This window comes from Atractosteus spatula, chromosome 16, assembly GCF_055471065.1.
Source record: "Atractosteus spatula isolate fAtrSpa1 chromosome 16, fAtrSpa1.hap1, whole genome shotgun sequence".
In the NCBI taxonomy this organism is placed as follows: Eukaryota; Metazoa; Chordata; class Actinopteri; order Semionotiformes; family Lepisosteidae; genus Atractosteus; species Atractosteus spatula.
Genome location: NC_142721.1, coordinates 6,803,783 through 6,824,574, shown reverse-complemented (window position 1 = coordinate 6,824,574; position 20,792 = coordinate 6,803,783). Strand labels below are relative to the sequence as shown.

Sequence of the window (20,792 nt, the reverse complement as noted above, 5' to 3'; positions counted from 1 at the left end):
GCAGCTCTATTTAGGAAAGGCAGGGTACATAGCAACCTTTTGTACTGAGACACAGAAGAGCAATATGAAGCTGCCTGTTAGAGAAGGCTTTTAAGGAAGGGGGAAAGGAAGTGAAGAGGAACTGAGAAGCTGAAAGACAAAACGGATAGGATTAAAGATTAAGCAGGACAATACAATCCTGGTGGAAGATTTTTATTTATCACAATAAATAACGTTGTGCAAAATTGTGAAATTCGATTATTTTATCGATTTCCACCTGTACCATGTCAAAGGTACTTGTCCCCACTTCTCTAAATTTAAAGGTCTGGAAAAAAAAAATCTGAAAACTCCTTTCTTGGGAAAATGTTTTAAAGCGTAAAAAATGGACAGGTTTATGGTTTCGATGACTCCATTAACTGTAAATTGGCAATCTGCAGGATTCTCTTTGCCCTGTGTGAAAGCGTGCACCAAAAGCTACCAGCTGGGAGTCTGGCTCGAACAGCACTCGGCTGTCAGGCGGTACCAATCCACAGATGAACATCGCAGAATCACGGCGTGGCTCAAGTTCCACATTTTTATTTCGCCAGTTGTTCTAACTACATGTTCGCTTCATTGAGCATGACAACCTAGTTTTAAGTGTCATTTAATTTTCATTTTCAAATATAATTACAAAGTGTTCACTGTTAGATATCACTCGTCTGCAAATGTGTCAAGATTAATTTGTGCTAGCTTATTCACAAGTGTCAACAGTTAATTACTGTGTCGTGTCTGGATGGCTAAATGACATTCTAACTTCTGATTTTTTTACAATGTTCTTCCATCTTCTTTTCCATTAAGGGCTAACTCTATACTCTTACGCATGTGGGCAAATATTAAGGCACATTAAATATCTGCAATCAGTATTCATTAAAATCATCTAAGCATACAATTCGCTACTTCCCTATAAAACACTGTTTAACTGAACGGATAATCCTAGTAATAATGTCATATTCTTTAAAAGTGCATATTAATTTGAGATATGTAAAGCAAGTTTGATTTCATTTTGCTTTAACAGCTTAGGCTGGATTCTATACTTTTGAATTACTGAACTGTAATTAGCCGAGTTAAAGAAAACATTTGAGTTAGGGACAGATCTATTTCTTATCATTTTTTATGCAATTCATGGCCTGTGCTAATTTTTGGATTTGTACAATATGCCTCATTTATTTGATACATAATGATGATTTAGTGTAAGAATTGTTTTTAAAGTGTCTTTTTAGAGGATCCCACTAATGTGCACATTAAACATTTTAAGAAACATTTGAATGCACTTATATGTAATACAAAGTAAGAACAAGAAGAACAAACGTATTTAAATAAAAAAAATATGCAATAATAATCACGGTTGCCTTTAAGACCTTTTTTTTAAATATATTTTGCACAGTAAGTGTTACTCACAGCTACTACAGGAAACAGAGTGAAGAAAGCTACATCCCACATCCATTTAACAACACCTGCATTCTTGGTAATAGTATCAGATTTACGCTTGTGTCCCAGAAACCTTCAAACACCACAGCTTGTATATGATGAGAAGGTGGATCTTAATTTTGGTATCAAGACGAACCTACTCTTCTGTCTAATGAGTGGAGAGCAATGACAGTTAAAAGTATTAAAATAAATACTGGAAGCTCTACTCATGTTAAAATGTATGAATAAAAAAATAAAATGAGAATTGGCCTATTCATCAGACATTCAGACTTGGGATTATATTTTGATTCTTTGATTTTAGGTGGGATTGCAGTCTGCCCTACGAGAAAAAGGCCGTTCAGACACACACAAACGGTTCACACACACATGTGACTGCTGTGGTTCTCGTTGATTTGGGCTTGAGAAGGCCCAGTAAGGTGTGGGGAGGATGGGGGACCGTACCCTCTCTCAGGCCAGACTCACCTGTTCCTGCTGCTGCCTGGCCAGCTCCATCTGCTGCCGCTGCTTCTCGATCTGCGAGGCTGCCAGCTTCTTCTGCTCATCGTGGGCGGCCAGGAGCTGCTCGCGCAGGTTGATCAGCTGGGTGATCATGGTGGAGAGCTGCCGTTCCTTCTCCGCGAGGCTCTCGGGCGTACCTGCCGGGAGGGAGAGCGCAGCCGGCGGTGAGACCGGGCCAGGCGCGGGTCTGGCCCAGACCGAGGCCCAGCAAGGGCTAGAGCTCGGGCCAAGTCTGCAGGCGGCGAGAGGAAGTGCCACCTCTGCTCGAGACCCCCGGCCATTTTTGGTTTATTTCTTTGTAATCATCAGTCGAGCGAGGCGCTTAGGGGGAGTCTCACGTACAGGTGGGATCTCCAGTTTTTCTGTTGTCCCATTTTTAGCAGCATTTTTATAAGAAACATTCTTTTTTTAAAATAACCATGCTCTGCCTTTTTCAATGCATTTACAGTATTTCGAGGCTTCTGAAGCATCCAGACTTACTGCCTATTAACATTACAATAAAATACTATCGTTACACATATTTTTTTAATTTCACAATATTATTTTGTGAGAAGCATACAAACAGTTGCAGTGATTGAGATATTAATTTTAAATAATTCCATAAAAGGTTTTGTTAAAATACAAACAAATACATGTAGTATGCTATTTTATTCAATGTGGTAATAAAAATTTAACTGGAGTTTAATTAATAATATCAACTACGATGTCTCATACCAATTATGTAAGTTGAAAAAACTAAATGCTTTTGCAATTCAAATTACAATTACTTAGCTGAACATACTGGTTTAGTTTACAGTCCTGAAATGCAGATTTTCTTTAGTTTAATTTAATTTGTGTCTTATCTTTTTCTTCACAATGTTTTAGATATGGAATTTAATGCCCCACAACTTACGTTAAAGCAACGTGATGAGGGTTTGATTTCTGCAGCTCATTGTCAGTTTTGTTTTTTGCTCTTTGCCTGCTCTCGCATACAGTAGCATTTCTAAGGAGCCCTGGGTTTTAGTAGTTTTTGAAGTAGGAAAGTAAGAAATGGGTATGTCTTGTCTAGAACTGACCAATCTTATTTGTGCACACAGCAAATAATCAATTAATGTCATCTGACCTAAGACTCGCAAAATAAAAGAAACCATGCCAAATCATGTCAAAATAATGTAGGGAGCAGAATGCTTTGGCTTTTCTTTAATTTTTACCATTTAGGTAAGCATTGGTGATTTAAAGCATTACATGCCCATATTAATTCAGATTCCAAGAATGACCTATAAGCAAATGATACTACCATTTAAGAAAAAAATACACTTCTAGATATTATATTTTTAATAAATGATCTTTTTCAATCCTGATGGAATGAGCATTAACACAGTTTATTCTAAGGCCCCACATTTAATGCATTTGTAATCTAAGCTGTATCCCATTTGCCTGTATAGACATTGGAATAAGATTTTCAGAGGCGTTATCACATGAGCTAGAAAATCTAGGGTTATTTTACTGTTATAACACGTTTTGATCCTAGAAACATAGAGAACAGAAATAAAGAGCATCAATTTGAAAACTGATCTCTTCTAGCATAAACAAAATAGAAGACAAGCATCTCAGAACCTTAGTTCAGGTTACTTGCTTGCTGAAAGGCTCTGCTCGAGATGCAGTGATGATACGCTACTGTAAAACAGCAAAGGAAATGGAAAATGACACAGAAAAGTTTCTTAGAAAGAAACACTTATTTAAAAAATGTAAGGCCACTCAAATTCATCAGTCCCTGCTTTTGATAATTCTCAACTAAATATATATTTGAACTTTTTAAAGAAAATACTACTCATTGCTAAATCTACTTCAGTAAAACATCAGGTCTGCAATGTCTATATTATGACTTCATTAACAGTAGGGAGGCTTCATTGTCACTTTTTTTCTTCCCTGAAGCTCACAGCTTTTTTCTAACAGTGAGGAAGGCTATGAATTGTACCCAGCAAATAAGGGATCTGTCATAGTCAGTAGTAGGTGGCAAATTAGTGACAGACAATGAAGGATAATGTGGAAACATTCTCTGCAGAGCAAACAGTCACATCATTACAATTTCTTCACTTTTACGCTCCTTCCTAGTGATTGAAAGAGGATACGTCTTGCAGTTCCAGTATTTCTAATGACTGCGTTCATTTAGTGAAAAGATACCCTACACACTGAATAACCCTCTCCTCTGTCAAGACAGAATACTGCAAATCTGCTTGCAGATGATACTGATAATGGAATATATAAAAATATACAGTACATAGAGTACAATTATACATACACTGTATATATAGCATTGATTATATATGAATGATGTTAAATGTTATGTAATAACACGTACAGCACATTTAAAAAGTTTCCACTGAGAACTAAACATAAACAGAAAAATAAACCAGTAAGTCAATCATTAAAAATACAGACATGACCTACTAAAGAATTCTGACTCTATTTTGAGAAACAGAATTTACATCACCTCTGCAGACAAACAAAAAACATTAAAATTAATAAGATCTATCTAGAGAGGAAATCTCTCTCTATCTGCATAGGGGAGCCCTCTGTTTCCTTGAGAAAAGAGATGTGTTTCAAAGCAGCAACAACTGGCAAGTCAGATGTCTCTGCCTTTCCTAATCAATGGCGTGTGATTCTCCAGTTAACTTTACAGAGCCAATGTAATTGAGAGTCAAAAGCAAAATTGAAACTCACTCTCAGATACAGTATGCCCTCCTCCTGGATGCTTGTACAAATTTGACATGGCGATATTTGCACATGAAGCTCAAACTGTATGTCTGGCCCCCTGCCAGTTGCACAGACAGTGTTAAATTTTTTCCTGGGTGTCTTCTGTATCCTCAAGCCACATCTGTCTTGAGTTCCTCTCAGGGCTCCCTGGGGCCCGCTCCAGTTCAAGTATTTTAATTTGACTAAACACCTGATTTATTTTATCTCTCCGATGAGGAAGGCAGTTTGTCTTAATAGGGCCTGTCAACCTCCAGCCCCATTCAGAGGGATTTACTGGCAGCCTGGGCTGCAGCAATGGAAGAGAACTGCAATTCTCCATTTATCCTCCTCAAAAAAAAGCACCTAAAAGCAGCTATTCACTGGTGCTGCATGTGGTTTCTTCGGGCTGAATTGACTTTTTATTCACCAGACTACACTTGTTGTGAATAGCTTATCTGTAAAATTGATACATTTGCCACCAATTTTATTAACCTTTGGCTCTGCCATGAAGGGTCGCATTTATAAGCCTCTGGTAACTTGCATCCATCACAAATTACCAGTATCAATATTCGGGGAAGCTGCAGACCTGAATGCATGCCTTCCATGTTACCATTCTACTGCTATTTACTACAGGCAGTAGTGCAGTCATTCTGCCTGCTGCAGAAGACTATACCTGTTGGAATTGATTTTCACAGTCTATGGCTGGAAGAGGCTGAGACCACAAAAATTCCCATCCCTATTAATTCTTCACACCCCCTAGCTTATGTCTTCAAAGTGTACAGGTGCATTCACTTTACCATTTTCTCATGAACTCAATCAGATGAGATCTTGACGTCTCTGTCACAGGTTCAACACACAAATTTGTAAAATCCTACTGTTATGCTGGTTTTTATTATGGAATAACCAAAAAAGACACACGTTCAAAAGCATGAAAAACAAATGGTTTTGTTTTATCCAAGTGAGTATCTGACTGAAAAGGCAAATATCAAAAATATAAACTGCGGACTAAACTTCATATACAGTAAATCTCACTAAATCTTGTATAGAGGATATACTGCAAATGTTACCTATAGAAACACAGGGTGAAAAGCTGATAATCGTTACAGGACAGATCATTAAAAGGTTAATGTATGTCTTAATATACTTTCCTTAAGTGTTACAAGCAATTTAGTTAAACCTCGTGCGGCATGTCTAATTTAGCAGGACCACGTTACAGAAGTGAGGGATCATGACAAAATGACAAAACATGTTACAGTACCCCTCATCTCCCTTAGCACTTCAAAAGCCGAGACAAAGTGAAAAAAGAAACACACTCGCAATGTGCACTCCACCGCCGTCAGCACTGATGCGAGATGGCTGTTGGACATGTCTAATAAGAGAACTGTGCTGATCAGGGGCCACTCGGAAAAACCTGGAGGGTCTAGCCCTGGGGCCATGCTGTGGGGAACTTTGGAATGCACAAACACTACCGGAATATTAACAGAGAGCTCATTGTTTTGATGTTCTGCTGTGTTGTGGAGAGCCAGCATGCTCACTCTACGAAGAAACAACAAGTCAGCCCAGTACTCTTTCTTTTTCTTTCTTTATACTTAAGATGGATTAATTGACTATCAATTTCATTGACCCTCCCCTCTACACACACACACACAAACTCCCAATGGAAATGGTTTGGTAAGCTATTGTATAGCAAGCAATCTCCTCCATTGATAAAAAAAACATGGATTTGATTTTGTAAGAATAGCCAGGAAACCAAAGCTCAGGAAAAAAATCTATAAACTAATCCTAAAGCGCATGTGCATACCTGAATTATATACCTGACTTATTATTAGTGTTAATATCAGGTTTCAACATTTAACATCTCTGTAAAACCTTTTGCCCATAAATGTACTGTATGTGGGCGAAGTTCTACTACTGTGGACTAAGTCTTAATCAACCCTTTTTCCACAAAACTAATTTTCCATCTCAAATACAGGGCACGTGTTACAAAAAAATGAAATTAAAAAGATTACTTATTCTACTGTTTAAATTACAAATACATGTCAAACTCCAGTGAAAGCTGTTTTTTATCCTTGAGGATTATTTTAAGCTTTGAACTTTTCAAGGATGATTTCATCATAGTACAATCATGCTCTATTAGCCCTGAACAGCGCTCATGTAAACACTGGGGCAGGATGAAAATCGGCTTGAAGAATATGGTACAAAACTGGCAAATAAATCTGGTAAATACCAACTTTATACTTAAACCTAATGTGGGAACGTATACATTGTGACAATATACAGTATGCTTGCTGGATCCTATTGAAAAACCTCAGAACACTTAATGGGTATTGTATTATAGTATGGTACTGTAGGACACGATTATGCACAAGTGGTTTATCATCCTATTTCAGCTTTTAGATGAATATACATATGATATGCACATGTGTCTCTTAGAACTCTAGTTAAAAAAAAGAGTTTTTCGCCATTACTGTAGGTTTGATCCATGTTGTTTTGGCACGTGAGTGAAATCTTCATTTTAAATCTCGGCTTCCCTGCTCTTTTGGGGGCAGTATTACGATACACCATTCACTTAACTGAGTTTGTCAGCCTTGGAGTGGGGGTTGAAACATACCTTCAGAGAAAATTTCACTTGTTTCATTTGTGTTTGAATGCAGGTCTCTTTTTAAATGGTTCTACTGTACTTGTATTTCTAGAATGCATGAAAAAAAACAAATCCAATACTAAGACAAGAGTTAGCCAGATTGAAAATTAGTGAATGCAGGACTTCGCTAAACACTTCTTTTTAGTTGTTTATGTTCAAAATTTTCTTCCTTTATTAAATAATGCATCACCTTTGAAATGCACACTTAGTGAACAACAGAGCACAAAAAAGCACCAGCTACATCTGACAAAGGCCTTGACAAAGAGGCCATTATTGCACATTGCATGCCTCTTACTAACAGGCAGGATCATGTACACTTGTAAAGGTGTCTCATTGGATTTTGTTTCCTGTTTGAGATGTAAAGTATAAAGATGCATTCTGTGTAAATAAACTGTACAGGTTAGCAGATCTAATTTGTTTTGACATTCCACGAACGTTTATTTTTCCCCCTCGGGCTCCTATTTTAGAAGAAAGCAGCAACACAATAGAGAGCTGAAAGGGGAGCCTATTTGATCTTTGCTGTCCAGAGGCGTCGCAGACTAACTGCTCTGCAATCCGCTACTCACATCACATGCACTGTGAAGTCTTCACTTCTGAAGAGATGTAGTGTGTGTTTAGCTTTTACCTTTTTTGATTCAGGCCCCTTTTAAATGTCACAAGGCAGGGCAGGAAACAGAAACACAATAAACAGAGAAAGAAATATTAGAAAGTGGGGAGAAAAAAAAACTAAGACGAGCAGGGAAAACAACAAACCAGTTGAAGGTCGCAGACGATAAAAGCCACTTTGTAGAGGGGATACAATTTGTTGTGTCCAACATAACCCCCAATACACCCACCCCTGGCCCCCTCTACCCCTCTTATCACACAGAGATTTCTAATTTGAGTTCCAAGTCCAGCACCAGGAAAAAGAAGCCAGCTTTTTACTTTGAAGAGTCCCAAATGAATAATGTAGATAAAAGATTTAAGTACAAAAAAAAAAGAAAGTAAAAAAAAAATCACAAAGCGCTCTATTATCTTTCCAGCCTTTGGTTAGGACAGCTGAACCATTATGACTAAGTTCTGAATGACTTTTTTTAACGCAAGAACACTGGAATTTCTTTGTTTCTCCATCAGTTGACTATTGTTGATGCTCCCATATGCTGCTACCCCATCCTAAGTAAATTAAGACTTTTATAAATGCTGCGATTGTGCTTGCTTGTGTCCGGACGCAGCCTGCAACATAGCTAGCATGCCTAGCGTGCAAGGAGTCCAGACTAGACTCCTCAGCATGGGAACTCCTAATGGAAGGTGTTCTCTCTCTGACAGTTTAAGATGCATTAATTTTTATCAGCTGAATGCTGTACTTAAAGCATTCTATCAACCACATGTATGCAGTTGTCATTTGCATCATTTTCACACCCTTTCTGGAAAAGGTATTTAAATCATTTGTAAAGGAATCTCTCTGTCTTTTTCAGCAGTAAGGGAATGTAGCAAGGTCTTTAAAGTGCATTTTTTCATAGCAACCTCTACCGTTTTTGTAAATGTTTGTGCATAACATATAAAGCATGAAAATAGCATGTACAGTAGTGCAAATAGTTTAAATTTTTTACAGGATAGTAAAATAACAGGAAATCTTATTGTTTACAATAGTCCAATATGAGGAAAAATATTTCATCTTATTCACAGTTATATATAATATATATAATAGCTACTGTATATACTGTAATATCTATTTAAACTCATTTTGTATTATGAAAACAAAGACAGATTCGACTCGATTGTGAAGTCAGATACAGCAGCCTCTTCTCTGTACTCAATGCCTTGAGCAATATTCCTCATGTGCTGACAAACTGCAAACAGAACATTAAGAAAATGTGAAGATTAGATTTAAAAAATATGTATTATCAGCTTTAAAAAACAAGAAAATTGATGTATCTGCCAGATTAGCCTTTTTTTTCTCAAAAACAATTATAATTGTCAGGGAAAAATACATTATGCTTACATACAAAACAAAACCATTCAGTTAACCATCCCAAATTAGATGAGCTGACAGAAAAAAAGAGCACTGGAGTCAATTTAGTCAAATATTACTAACCGGAAAATACATGCAGTCTCTTATGCGTCTTTATGCGCTCTCTGCTTATAGAGAACTCCAATGCTAATAAATATGTGCCTTGAAAATCACAAGTAGCCATAGTCTACGCTTGATTACAATACAACAGGTGCGCAACCCCACTGAGACATACACCTTTTCATCCAGACGCAGTTCTCTTTACTTACAATCATTGCCATATAAAACCCATTTAGTTCAATTTACCTAACTTCGGTGATAAATGTACAGGGAGTCATTCAATATGAGTGATCTGAAACACGGTTGAAGCCTCTGCTATTCTGGTGGTTGGGTGAAATATCGTAAAAAGCCATGTTGTAGCTGAACATATAAACAGATACAACAGATACAAGCGGGGAGATTTCTCACTCACAGCTGTACCAGTACCAGTGTGGATTGTAAAAATAAATGAAGACGTCCTTATGTCAATCTTACGTCCAATATTGACAGTGAATGTTTGGATATGCTTCTTGAATACTATTGCTTTGAATATTATATATAATATACAGTATTATATATTATATATTACACATTAAATATTATATCGCTTCTTGAATATTATATGTTGTCTTTTTAAGTTCAATTTAAATTTAAATTTAAGATTAATTAAATTAATTGACTTTGCTTCATTAGAGGGCAATCACCTAATAGGCAAACATTTTAAACCTTTTTTTACCATCTTATCATCAATAAGAAAAAGTCTTTAATATGAACATTTTTTTAGATCTCAGAGTAAAGTCCTACAGGTATTATAAAACATAATAGAAATGTATTCCTGCCCTAAAAGCCAGATACTACTACAAGCAAATGCTGCATCACCTGGCTGCTGACTACTGCCCCTCACATGATATAAGCTCTTTTAATCCTGCCAATAAAACATCATTAACAAGCATGAACATGGCCTCACCAACACATGTCAGCTTATGGCAGGCAATGCTATTAATCCTGTAAATGCTCAAATTAAATGGTACAATAGGCTGTGTACTTAGTTTCAATCTCCAAATGGGTAGAAAAGACAAATACCGAGCTGGTGCTAACATAAAGCTTTAGAAATATTATCCAGATTTCCCCCCAACAACTACTTTACTGTATGCTGAACCAATTGCATGTAATGATATATATTTGCATGTCTTACTACTGGTTTGAAGTAGTGTACTTCCAATATCACTGAAGGCATGAGTCTGCATATTCAACTCCATAAATGTGTATTCTAAAATATGTTTGTATTAGAAGCTGCAAAGATTTTTTTTCTGGCAAACTAAATTAAAAATATTAATAATTGTGCCTTAAAGATTTAAATTTTAACATTTTATGTTGTATTCTGTAGAATACTTTTTTTCAACTTAATATTGCTTGTTGACACTCACACAAATCACCATATACATCAATTAGCAACAATATTCAGAGAAATGTTGCCTTTTATATACTTAATTACAATTATGAAAACAAGCTATTTTCCAATTTCTGAAAAATCACTGAAAATCGCTCAAAACACATAAATTAACATTGTTTTGGCTTGATCTGAATGTAAAATAATGTAAAGGACGCACCAAAACAAGATTTTATTTCATTCCCCTTGATTCTCAAGATAAAAAAAAAATAAAGGAGATTGCTGACTTTTTAACAACAGTTCAGAAACATTTCAACACAGAAACCGTGTGGTAAATTCATGTGGTAAACATGAATGAGTTCTTTTATCCACACACTGGCAAAGGTACAAATTAACATAATTTATGACTATTTCCTCTACCTGTTTTTAAAAGCCTTACATCATTATTGAATAGATTTCAGATGTACACATACACAAACAAACAAAAGACCCCTTCAAAGTCAAAATTATGTGGACACTTGTACAGAAAATTATAGGCGACATCTGATCAACTATGCCTACACAAGGCAGATAATCCAACTGGCAGACTAAATTCAGTGACAAAACCTGGTCATGTGCCTGATGGCAGTAATCTCTACACCCTGCCTGATGCCTTTCTAAGATTAATAGTCTGATGCTACGGGTTTTCCAAGTCAGTGCTCAGTTACTCAACTGTCTTAACAAAGAATTAGACAACACAATCCACCTTCAGAAAACTCGTGCTGCAGAAAACATTGCAGGGCAAAACTGGAGGTTTTGACCTAATATCCTCAACTCTGGGTGCTAAACATGGTTGCACAATATACATGGGTTGTAATATATTGTAAGCAATGCAAATCAATAAAACAGCATGCTAGTTGCTAGGGGTACTAATTGGGATCCCAAGAACACGCACCAATTTACACTGGAAAGTTCAATATTCATCATGTAGACTGGAGCCACACAGAAGCAAATTACAATGGGCAACAGGTGGTTGAGCAGGTAACTTCTGATCCTTGATGAAAAACTAATTTCATAGAGGTACATTTCACTCTAGGTGAAGAAGGCCATCCGATGATTATAAGTCCAAAATTGTGTTGGATTAACTTTCCTCACAGTCAACAGAAGTCCAGCGTGAATGAGACCATTGAGCTGCCCACTATTGAAAATTCATAAAAGCTCCAATAGAACACTCAGAAATCAGACTGGGATATATTTATTAACACATTAGACTGGCCTGTGGTCACCATCCATTCATGCTGTATTCCAATACCGGAACCATATAATTAATTCCAAGGTGCTGTTGTCTGTAGCACACTTTACCCAGTGATGCTGGCTCCTACACACAGAACAGCAGGTGGTCTTGCTCCAGAAGTATCAAGAATCTGGCCACCTAGGCTTTGCTGCCCACCTAATTCAGTCCCTTGACATATTTTATGGCAGGAAGCCACAGAGAAGATGAAGTTTACACATTGCAGATGGAAATGCTTGATCCTGAATCAATGTCTGTGTGTAACTCAACAGCCCCCAGTGCAGCCTCACTCATTTGACATGCCAAAGAAAGTAGATTGTACACTGCATGGGGCAAAGGCCCTCACAGAAAAACAATTCCATCGTGAATTCTATTAGCCTGTAGATCTTTGAATCTACAGGCTAATAGGCTCCCTCAGGGTTCTCTCTCTAAGTCTGTTCAATGTGTACAATGATCTGTCACCAACACACTCAGAAGATTTCATTCATGCTTATGGTATATACTACTGCTCACAGACACATTCAATCTCTGAAACTGAAGGGGTCTCTCCACACTGATGTAGAAGCTTGGACAGTTTAGTTCAATCAATGGCATTTGCAGCCAAGCCGATATAATTCAATCCTAATATATCTTGGTTTGAAAATGGATGGGATCTTGACTTATCATAGCCATCTGAAAAACATGTCAGCCAAAGTCAGCAGCTACAGCCAGCAAATGCCCAAGCCTTAAAAATACCTGTGATTGCACTTTGCATCTCATCAGCACAGTACTGTGCTCGAGTTTGGGGATTTTTCATTGCAAATTAAATGGGCATCACATCTGGGGTGCCATTTCCAACCCAACAATCATGACTACTTGTACTCAAAAACATAACACCTCCTCAACTGCACCATGAAGAAGCCACTGCCAAATCCATGTTAAAGGTCTGCCAAATCATCCAACCTTATGGTCACCTGCCAGATTGCTTGTCTACAGGATCTCGATTGCTTGTCTTCAGGATCTCCAATCTGGTCGTACTTTCTAACTGAGGACATTTCAGCACAGTGCCCTAAGTGGTCGACTTTAGATGTTACCAATCACTTACTTGTTATCAACTGTTCGCCCACCTGGTTTCAACCTGGGGTCATGAAGCCATTGGACTAATCATGTCTTAAGGGGAGAGGTACTATACTGCACATTCCACAGACTATAACTGCACATTGTAAAAAAAATGTCCAATGTCTTATCTTAGTGTCCGCACATTTAGCACACAATAAAAACTCATAATTTATTTCACTGTGTGACTAACCTGATAGTGGGTGACCCTTACTAACGATCAGTTGCACACCTGTAGTTAACCTGAGTGAGATTTGAGCTTTTTCTAACTACTTTATTAATGGCTATTTCACTGTTAACAGCTGTGTTTGTTATGTACTTACAGTATAAAGTGCGATTAGCACCCCCTAAAATCAAGACTTACCCTATTTTCAAATCTGTCAACATTTAATGTTGCCTATAAAACCCTGTCTTTTTTTCGCAGACCCATAGGATTCAATTAAACGCTGAAGACTCTTCATGTCACCTAGCATGCTGGCGGCTTAGGGTGGTCCTCACTTCAGGGTTCCTAGGTAACAGGGTGGGGAGTGGGGATCATGCCCCTTGCACGTTCCCATAAACACAAAGTATGAAGGGATGGTGTGGCAATCACAAACTTTTCAGGAAATGATGGAGTGGAGGGGTTGTGTTTAAGTCAGGATTAATGATAAATATTAAATGGCTTCAAGTCCATAATGCTTCAGTTTCTTGGATACAAAGATCTCTGAAATTCTGAAACAAATACAAAATTTACAGGAAATCTGTACAGACTTGACGTGTATTTATTTTTATTTTCAAATCTTCCATTTAGCTGGAGGTTTCAATAAATAAGACAGGAATGTATTAACATAAATATATAGTGCATCAGCATTTGGGTCATACTTTATTTGAACAATTAAGAATAAAGGTAAATGTTAAATTGAATAATCCTGTTTCTAAGTATGTCCAGCTGCCTGAACAATCAGTGCTCTGTCTGTATACAGTACCTCTCTGTTCTAACATAAAATTAAGCCCAGGTACTCCTAACATCAAATCAATCTCAGCTGAAGCCATTCCTGGGTTATGAGAGTAAATAGCTTGTACTTATCAGCCTGCCACAGGACTTTAAATGCAGACTTGAGAACTGTCATGTAGAAACCATTTAATAATTGATTATCCATCTGCAAGAAGGCTTGATTTTCTTGCATATCGTATTTAGGCAACCATTTTACGCAAAGTTACAATACTGGGTAAAATTTTTATTAAACCTTATGATACATTGAATACAGTGTGTGTGTGTTAAAATTTAGCCACCATTTTTTATTTTTTTTATTTTTCTCGGGAAATGCCTGCCATTTTTAGGGCTGGAGACACTGAAATGTAACTGCTAAATTAAAAAAAGCCCTTTCAGAGTGAAAGCAAAAGAAACTCCATGACCCAGATTGACTATGAATGAAAGTGTTCAATGCAAACCACACTGCAGTAGCAGAGCTTATTTTATAAACCTTGGTGTTTTTTCCTACCTTTTTTCCCCCTCAGTAAAACTGCAGTTACATTCCTTCATAATCTGCCATTAACACAACACAAATTCTTCAACTGGCACTCCTTTAGCAAAGCTTTAAAAAACTTTAATATCACAGAATATGAATAATTATAGCAGTAATGATGGTCCAAGCATTCCAACATGTAAAACAAATTTAAGATGTATCTGAAACACATTCGCCGTTAAAGAGCTGGCAGTGAAGTAAAGTTTTATTTTAAACATGATAAAAAATCTCTTTGAAAGCCAATAATTAAACGGGAATCAAGTCTCTGCAGAGCTGTCCTGGGCTTGCTCCTCTTAAGGTTTCTCTGTGGCTTGGAGACCCTCCAGACTAACTTTCTTTCTTTGTGGTTTTGTACATCTCCTGGTTCACCATTCCTTATGACTTACAGCTAAATTCAGGTATGAAAACAAACAGTTACCTGTGTAATTGGTATACCAATGCTATCAGCCAGTAGTATCGCACTTTCATATCTAGTGTGTTTCAGTATTCATGCATTAACTCTTTAATTGCTTATAAAAGTGCTGCATTGAATGAGGTTCCCTGTGGTTTGCTCAGCTTACGTAAAACTAACTCCTAAATTACTGCAATATTAAGATATCGATAGTCAGAAGACAAAACAATGACATAGTGACACTTGTGAAGGCTGATTTCTCTGTACTTACTTTAGTGCCTTTTTAAAGGTTCTCACGAATGAATCACAATATTATTTTTACTTAAGCTTTTGAATAATATTCATACGTTTTTTTTTAATTACTCAATGTCAAGTCAAATGGAAAATGGGAAAAATACAACATCTTAAAAAAATTACGTTCGTTGGAAAACTGACACTAGATGACGTTTAAATTACAGCTGTGTACTGACAAGCCTGTAAACATGTTGCATTCTCTATTTCTCGACCGCTCAGCTTTCAGACTCGCTATCAGGTTCTTGCCCATTCAAAAGGTCCTGTAACGGTTTTCACCCTACAGCAGCAACAGTTGAAGCCACACTGATCACTTCACAGATGTGAAAAATATGCAAAGCAGCTAGCTTAAAAACAACCAAGACCGACAGACCAGACTTCTCAAAGAATAGCTACATTGCAAAAAAGCACATGAATTAACAGTGGTCCATTTCAACAAGGGCAGAATTTTATATTTCACTTATTTATCTTTGAACATCAAAAGAAATCTTTTGTAGCAATGTAACAATACAACAAAGTAAAAGCTCTAAGTAGAATACACAATGCCTTTGGTTTCCGGATTCAATAAATATGGACTTGAGAATGTGTTGCAAGGCCAGCTTGCCAGTAGGTAGCTTTTTATCTAGATGTCAGCCTTTATCTCTGACTTTCCTCCATTAATTTAAACATACAAACGTGTTTGCCCTTTGTATTGATTTTAACCTAACAATTAATGTGGATTCTGATTTATCATAACACTTTAGATCTTAATCATATGGTGTTTTCTGCTGGGTGCTTTTGTTTGTTTTTTAATTAAGAAGACCTTGTGTCTCCAACCCTGAGCTGCTTTTTAATTGCTAGTATTTACATCAGGCAGACTTCAAAAGAAGAGAAAGATGTTTGTAAGGGGAAGCACAAAGAGGAGCTTTGAAATATCTACAGTCATATGAAATGGTATGCTAATTAAAAACCTAAGGCTTCCAGTGTGATATGAAAGGTATTTATATTTGTAACTTCTAATGTAGATTCAGTTTCCTAGGAAATCAACAGAGCAACCAGTGTTTTCTTTCCTTTATCAGTTTTACCTGTGTACTCATCAAACACTATTTCCAACCATTCTTGTTTTCCAAATGAATAAACATGCCGCAATTCAGAAACAAAAACAAAGCTTGTGTTGAAAGCCTCTGTCATTTAAAATATTTTTACAAAAAGCACTTTAAAATACAACAACATATCTTAGGTCAGGTACGATTAATCTTGTTTATGAAGGCATAAATTATTCAGGGATTCATTAAGGTTATTGCCAGTGAATACAAGTATACTGAAATGCAGTGGTTTCTGTGTTCGTGTGTGTGTTGGAGGCACTGTAAATCTACCCCAGTAATTCAACTGAAAAAAAAGATTCATTCTTTGTTTAGTACAGACACTGAGCAAATACAAAATGAAGGAGAAGTACATTTATAAAATCAACAAGAATCTTTTGTTTTAATAATCTGATGTCAAACAGTAGGCAGCATCCTGTATCCAGAGCTCTCTACATTTTTCAGATAGTAACAACAACAAAAACATATCAGATTTCAGACTGTGTAATCTCTCTCTCTTTCTGTAGTGTGGAAAAGATATCTCCCTGACAGATCTTTCAAATAAAATTAGTTATTGAATTAGTTATTGAACCATATGAAAGCATAAATATTACATAAATTGATATCATAACAAAATGTAATTACCGTTTTATTTTTTACATTTTATTTCTTTCAATTTGCGGCAGTGATGGTACAAGCTACAGAGAGTTAGCTGGAGCTCTGCCTAGGGATGCTCCCACACTTGGTTCTCCTGCCAGACTGGAACACAAAGAAACCTCTACAGCAAGACAGAGAGCCAGGTTATCTTCAACTAGTACTGTGCCTTCCCCTTGAAAGTAAACATATCTTAGTAACAGCCTGTGCTTTGGACTGGCCTGCAAAGAGACAAACTTCACAGAAAACCACCTCCTCTTAGAATAAACAGAAAGATTTATAGTAAAATGTATATCTACTGCTTAGAAATCGTCCACCACCTCAGAAAAAAAACACATTTGTGTTCAAAAGGCATAGCGGAGAGCACAGTCATAGACTATAGTCTGCATTCTCAAGCTAACTGTTAAAATGAAATTCTATTCAAAACCATATTTTACACTATTAGCACAGTAACCTGGGAAACACAAGCCCAGTACTGTATAGAAACCTATGGAATTCTGAATTACATTGCCTATAAACCTTATATCCATAATGCATGTGAAATGACTTAAAAGCACTGGAAATCAACTCAATTCTACCCATCTGCTGCAAACATAAGTTAAATCTCCTACAGTTTGAATATAAACATGTCATACTTAGCAGAAAGAAATAAGAAAATAGTCTTTTACACAGAGATTCATATTGCTGTGTTGTCAGAAATGGCATGTTTAGAGTGGCAGGACAGTAGTTAAAGGTTTTTGAAAAGTAGACTTGTTCAGAGCAAGCCCATTTTCAGATTATTCTTGATGAAAATGTCATTTCTAAGATCTTTCTACAACCCTAAACAAATTAAAGAGAACATAAGGAAGGTTACAAATAAGAAGACAACATTTAGTTAATCTGTTCATTTGCTCACACTAATGAGCTCATTAATGAAGAAAGAATAAAGAAAAACAGCTGGACAGAGTCCAGCCTAGCCTGTCAATCCTAACTTGCAGTTTCTTACCTTTGATTTCCCCAAGAAGTTCGCTTGTGTTGAGTCTTTCCATTTTCTCCTTCCAGTCTTTAGAGAGAAGCTTTTCCATGCAAGAAGATTCTGAAAGAAACAGAAAGGAAACCCCCAATTTCATGTTAGTGGGTTACACCATTTTAAATATGATATTCTTATCCAGTGATTTTGTGATTTTTTTTGCAAAGTAAATTTTACTGATTCAATTTATAATACAAATATAAAAGGGACATTGAAAGCAAATATTGTTTTCTGGTGTGCCAATTGTGCCAATTCCATATTCCACAAAGCAAAAACTTCACAAATATAAAATGTAAATATAAAAGGCATACCTTGCTAAACTAAATTACTAGGCAAAGAGTAAAATTCAACCTTAAGAAAAGCAAAGCTGTTAGTCAAGTTAGAACACTGTAATTAGACCTGTTTACCTAAGCTTACTAGGAAATATAGAAAAATAAGGTTCCCATGACATTAATTATATAGGCTCTCTAGAATGTAAAACGATAAATGCAGAGGTTGGTTGTTTCACAAAATTGTTTTTGGGGAATTTATCACACTTTGAAAATTAAAACCTCTTGAACACGAAGGAATTACACCACTCCCACTTCCAGTGCAAAAACTAAAAATAAAGTGGCAAAAACCGTTTGCAAGAATTTGTGCTTCAGTGGATTTAATAGCCTAGCCAGCATGAGATAAAGGTACTTGGAAATCAAAGCATATGCAAGGACTAGCTTACACAAGTTAACAAGGGTTAAGGAATACAACAATGTATTGGACTACAGAAAAGGTATGATGTTTTACATAACAGCAACACCATAAGAACCCCTACAAATTAATTAAAAGCACGCTACAACACGCTGCTTGAAAAATCTTTGTAAATGCCAAGAAGGGGATAATTTCCAAAAAAAAAAAGCATTTCACTATCAATAGTAATTATAAGAAACATAAAACCTTCAGTCATCTCAACATGAGCCAAAAGTGAAACCCGGTGAAAAAGAAAAGTCTGAAATCTGAAAAAAAAGGTCATTCAAAGTCAGTCTAATTCAAAAAAACAAAAGCATGCCTGCTTCAGTTCTCCACCCTTTCTTACTCCTGTCATTTTTTTTTCATTAATAGTAACAGGCTATCAGGTTTCGTTGTCTCATTGAGGTCAATAAGACGAGGGTGTGCAGAGATAAGACAGACTACAAAGAGACATTAAAAAAGTAAGCACAAGGTAAGAGATGAAATGGGTTTCTATGTGAGCTGGAAGCAGTGATGAAAACAATTAACATTTGTCCATGGGATAATTAATCAGTCGAGGAATGGCTGGAATCCGCCGTTCTGTCGTTGAGGTCGGTGATAAAGAACATGTTGCTAACCAGCACAGGCTGCGTCTTCAAGTTGTTCCTTCCAAATGGAGGTCAGCTTGTTCCCATCAAACAGAACTTTTCCTACAGTCTCACAGACTCCCGCAATAGAACCATTTTGGACACGGTCTGCAAATACACGGTAACCTTCACCAGCACTGAAATAAGGAAACTGAGCTCTCTCTTCAAGTTAGGAATGAATGAATATGCAATTCTGTGACTCTTAAGATACATAGCAAAACAAGTCTTTTACAATAATATTTATAAAAAAGACACAAGTAGCACATTCAGAGTCATAGATAATAGCTGTCAGTGTTTCATGTTTTTGTTTTAGAGTGTAGTAAAAAATATTTACACTCATGAGAAGCATTTAAATATCAGCATTTAAAGGCATGAGGGAGGCAGATGTTGACTAATTTGTAAATTTGTGACTGTAAAAAGGCTTTCTGTCCCTTTTATGGGGAATAAAACTCTGGTATGAAACATGTCTAAGTAATGTTTGAAATAATGATTCAAATGAGAACTTTCAGATTCACGTTTGCCTTTAAAAAGCCATTTCTTGATTTTACAGGGATCCAAGCCATTTTCTGAGTTCATCTGCTTTTGTAAAGAATGTGATTTTATTTTCATTGTATAATTTCTAGTAGAATGCAAGAAAAGGGATTCATTTCACTTTTTAGTTTGTTACTATTCCATGTTACTTTGCCTGACCAGTCCTTCTAAAGCCCACCTCTATCTTCTTTTTGAGATGACATCATGAATATTAAGAATATTTTTTACTTGTCCAAAATGTAAAAAGACATTCTAAGGATCTGCAACAGTAACCAAGGGGCATTCTTGTTTATAAGTGGTTAAATGCCTCTTCTGAACAATGAGTCATTTGTGAACATTTTGCAAACAAAAGAGCTCGAATTTATAAGGACAGGGGAAAAGTATTCTGAATGCCTCACAGATTTAGTTACAGTCATGTCAAGGGTGCTTCATGGATTTATATGCGTTATACTGTCATGAAATATTTCAGATACAGAAAGGGCTTTTGTGAGCAAACATCTGAATGAAAAAAGTATGCTTTACAATTTTTGAAGAAGATTCCCAAAATGATTCATTATTATAGATTTGTCCATGTGGCTTAATAAACACAGCTTTAAAACGAACAGCAAGCAAACTAGACTTTTGTCCATATATCCATATTTTATCTTCAAATTGGTAGCAAGCATAGTAATATGTTGCGCTTTTGTTCCGCAATTATATTCATCCATTCAACATGTTTCCTATAGCTGTTTGGGTTACACAGAAACAGTAACTTCCACTGTATCAGTCCCCAAGCGGGGGACGACGACAACAGAATGGAGCAAGAACATTTTCTAAAAATAAACAAACAAAAAATTAGAAACTCAGAGGAATATTTTTTCTTTCATTTTTTTAAATAATCAAACACTGTATGCCTTTCACGGCGTAGCTCCTCTGAG

General features: G+C 36.4%; 1 protein-coding gene across 16 annotated transcripts in view; it reads right to left on the bottom strand.

Moving 5' to 3' along the window:
• sox6 (SRY-box transcription factor 6) overlaps positions 1-20,792 on the bottom strand; it is a 200,495-nt gene that overhangs the window by 78,837 nt on the left and 100,866 nt on the right. For all 16 annotated transcript variants that reach the window (XM_088934650.1, XM_088934660.1, XM_088934653.1 and 13 more), the window contains 2 exons: positions 17,972-18,061; positions 1,909-2,081 (listed from right to left, as the gene is read on the bottom strand). In XM_088934650.1, coding sequence (XP_088790776.1) covers positions 1,909-2,081; positions 17,972-18,061 — 263 coding nt within the window. The remainder of the gene's footprint in view (positions 1-1,908; positions 2,082-17,971; positions 18,062-20,792) is intronic.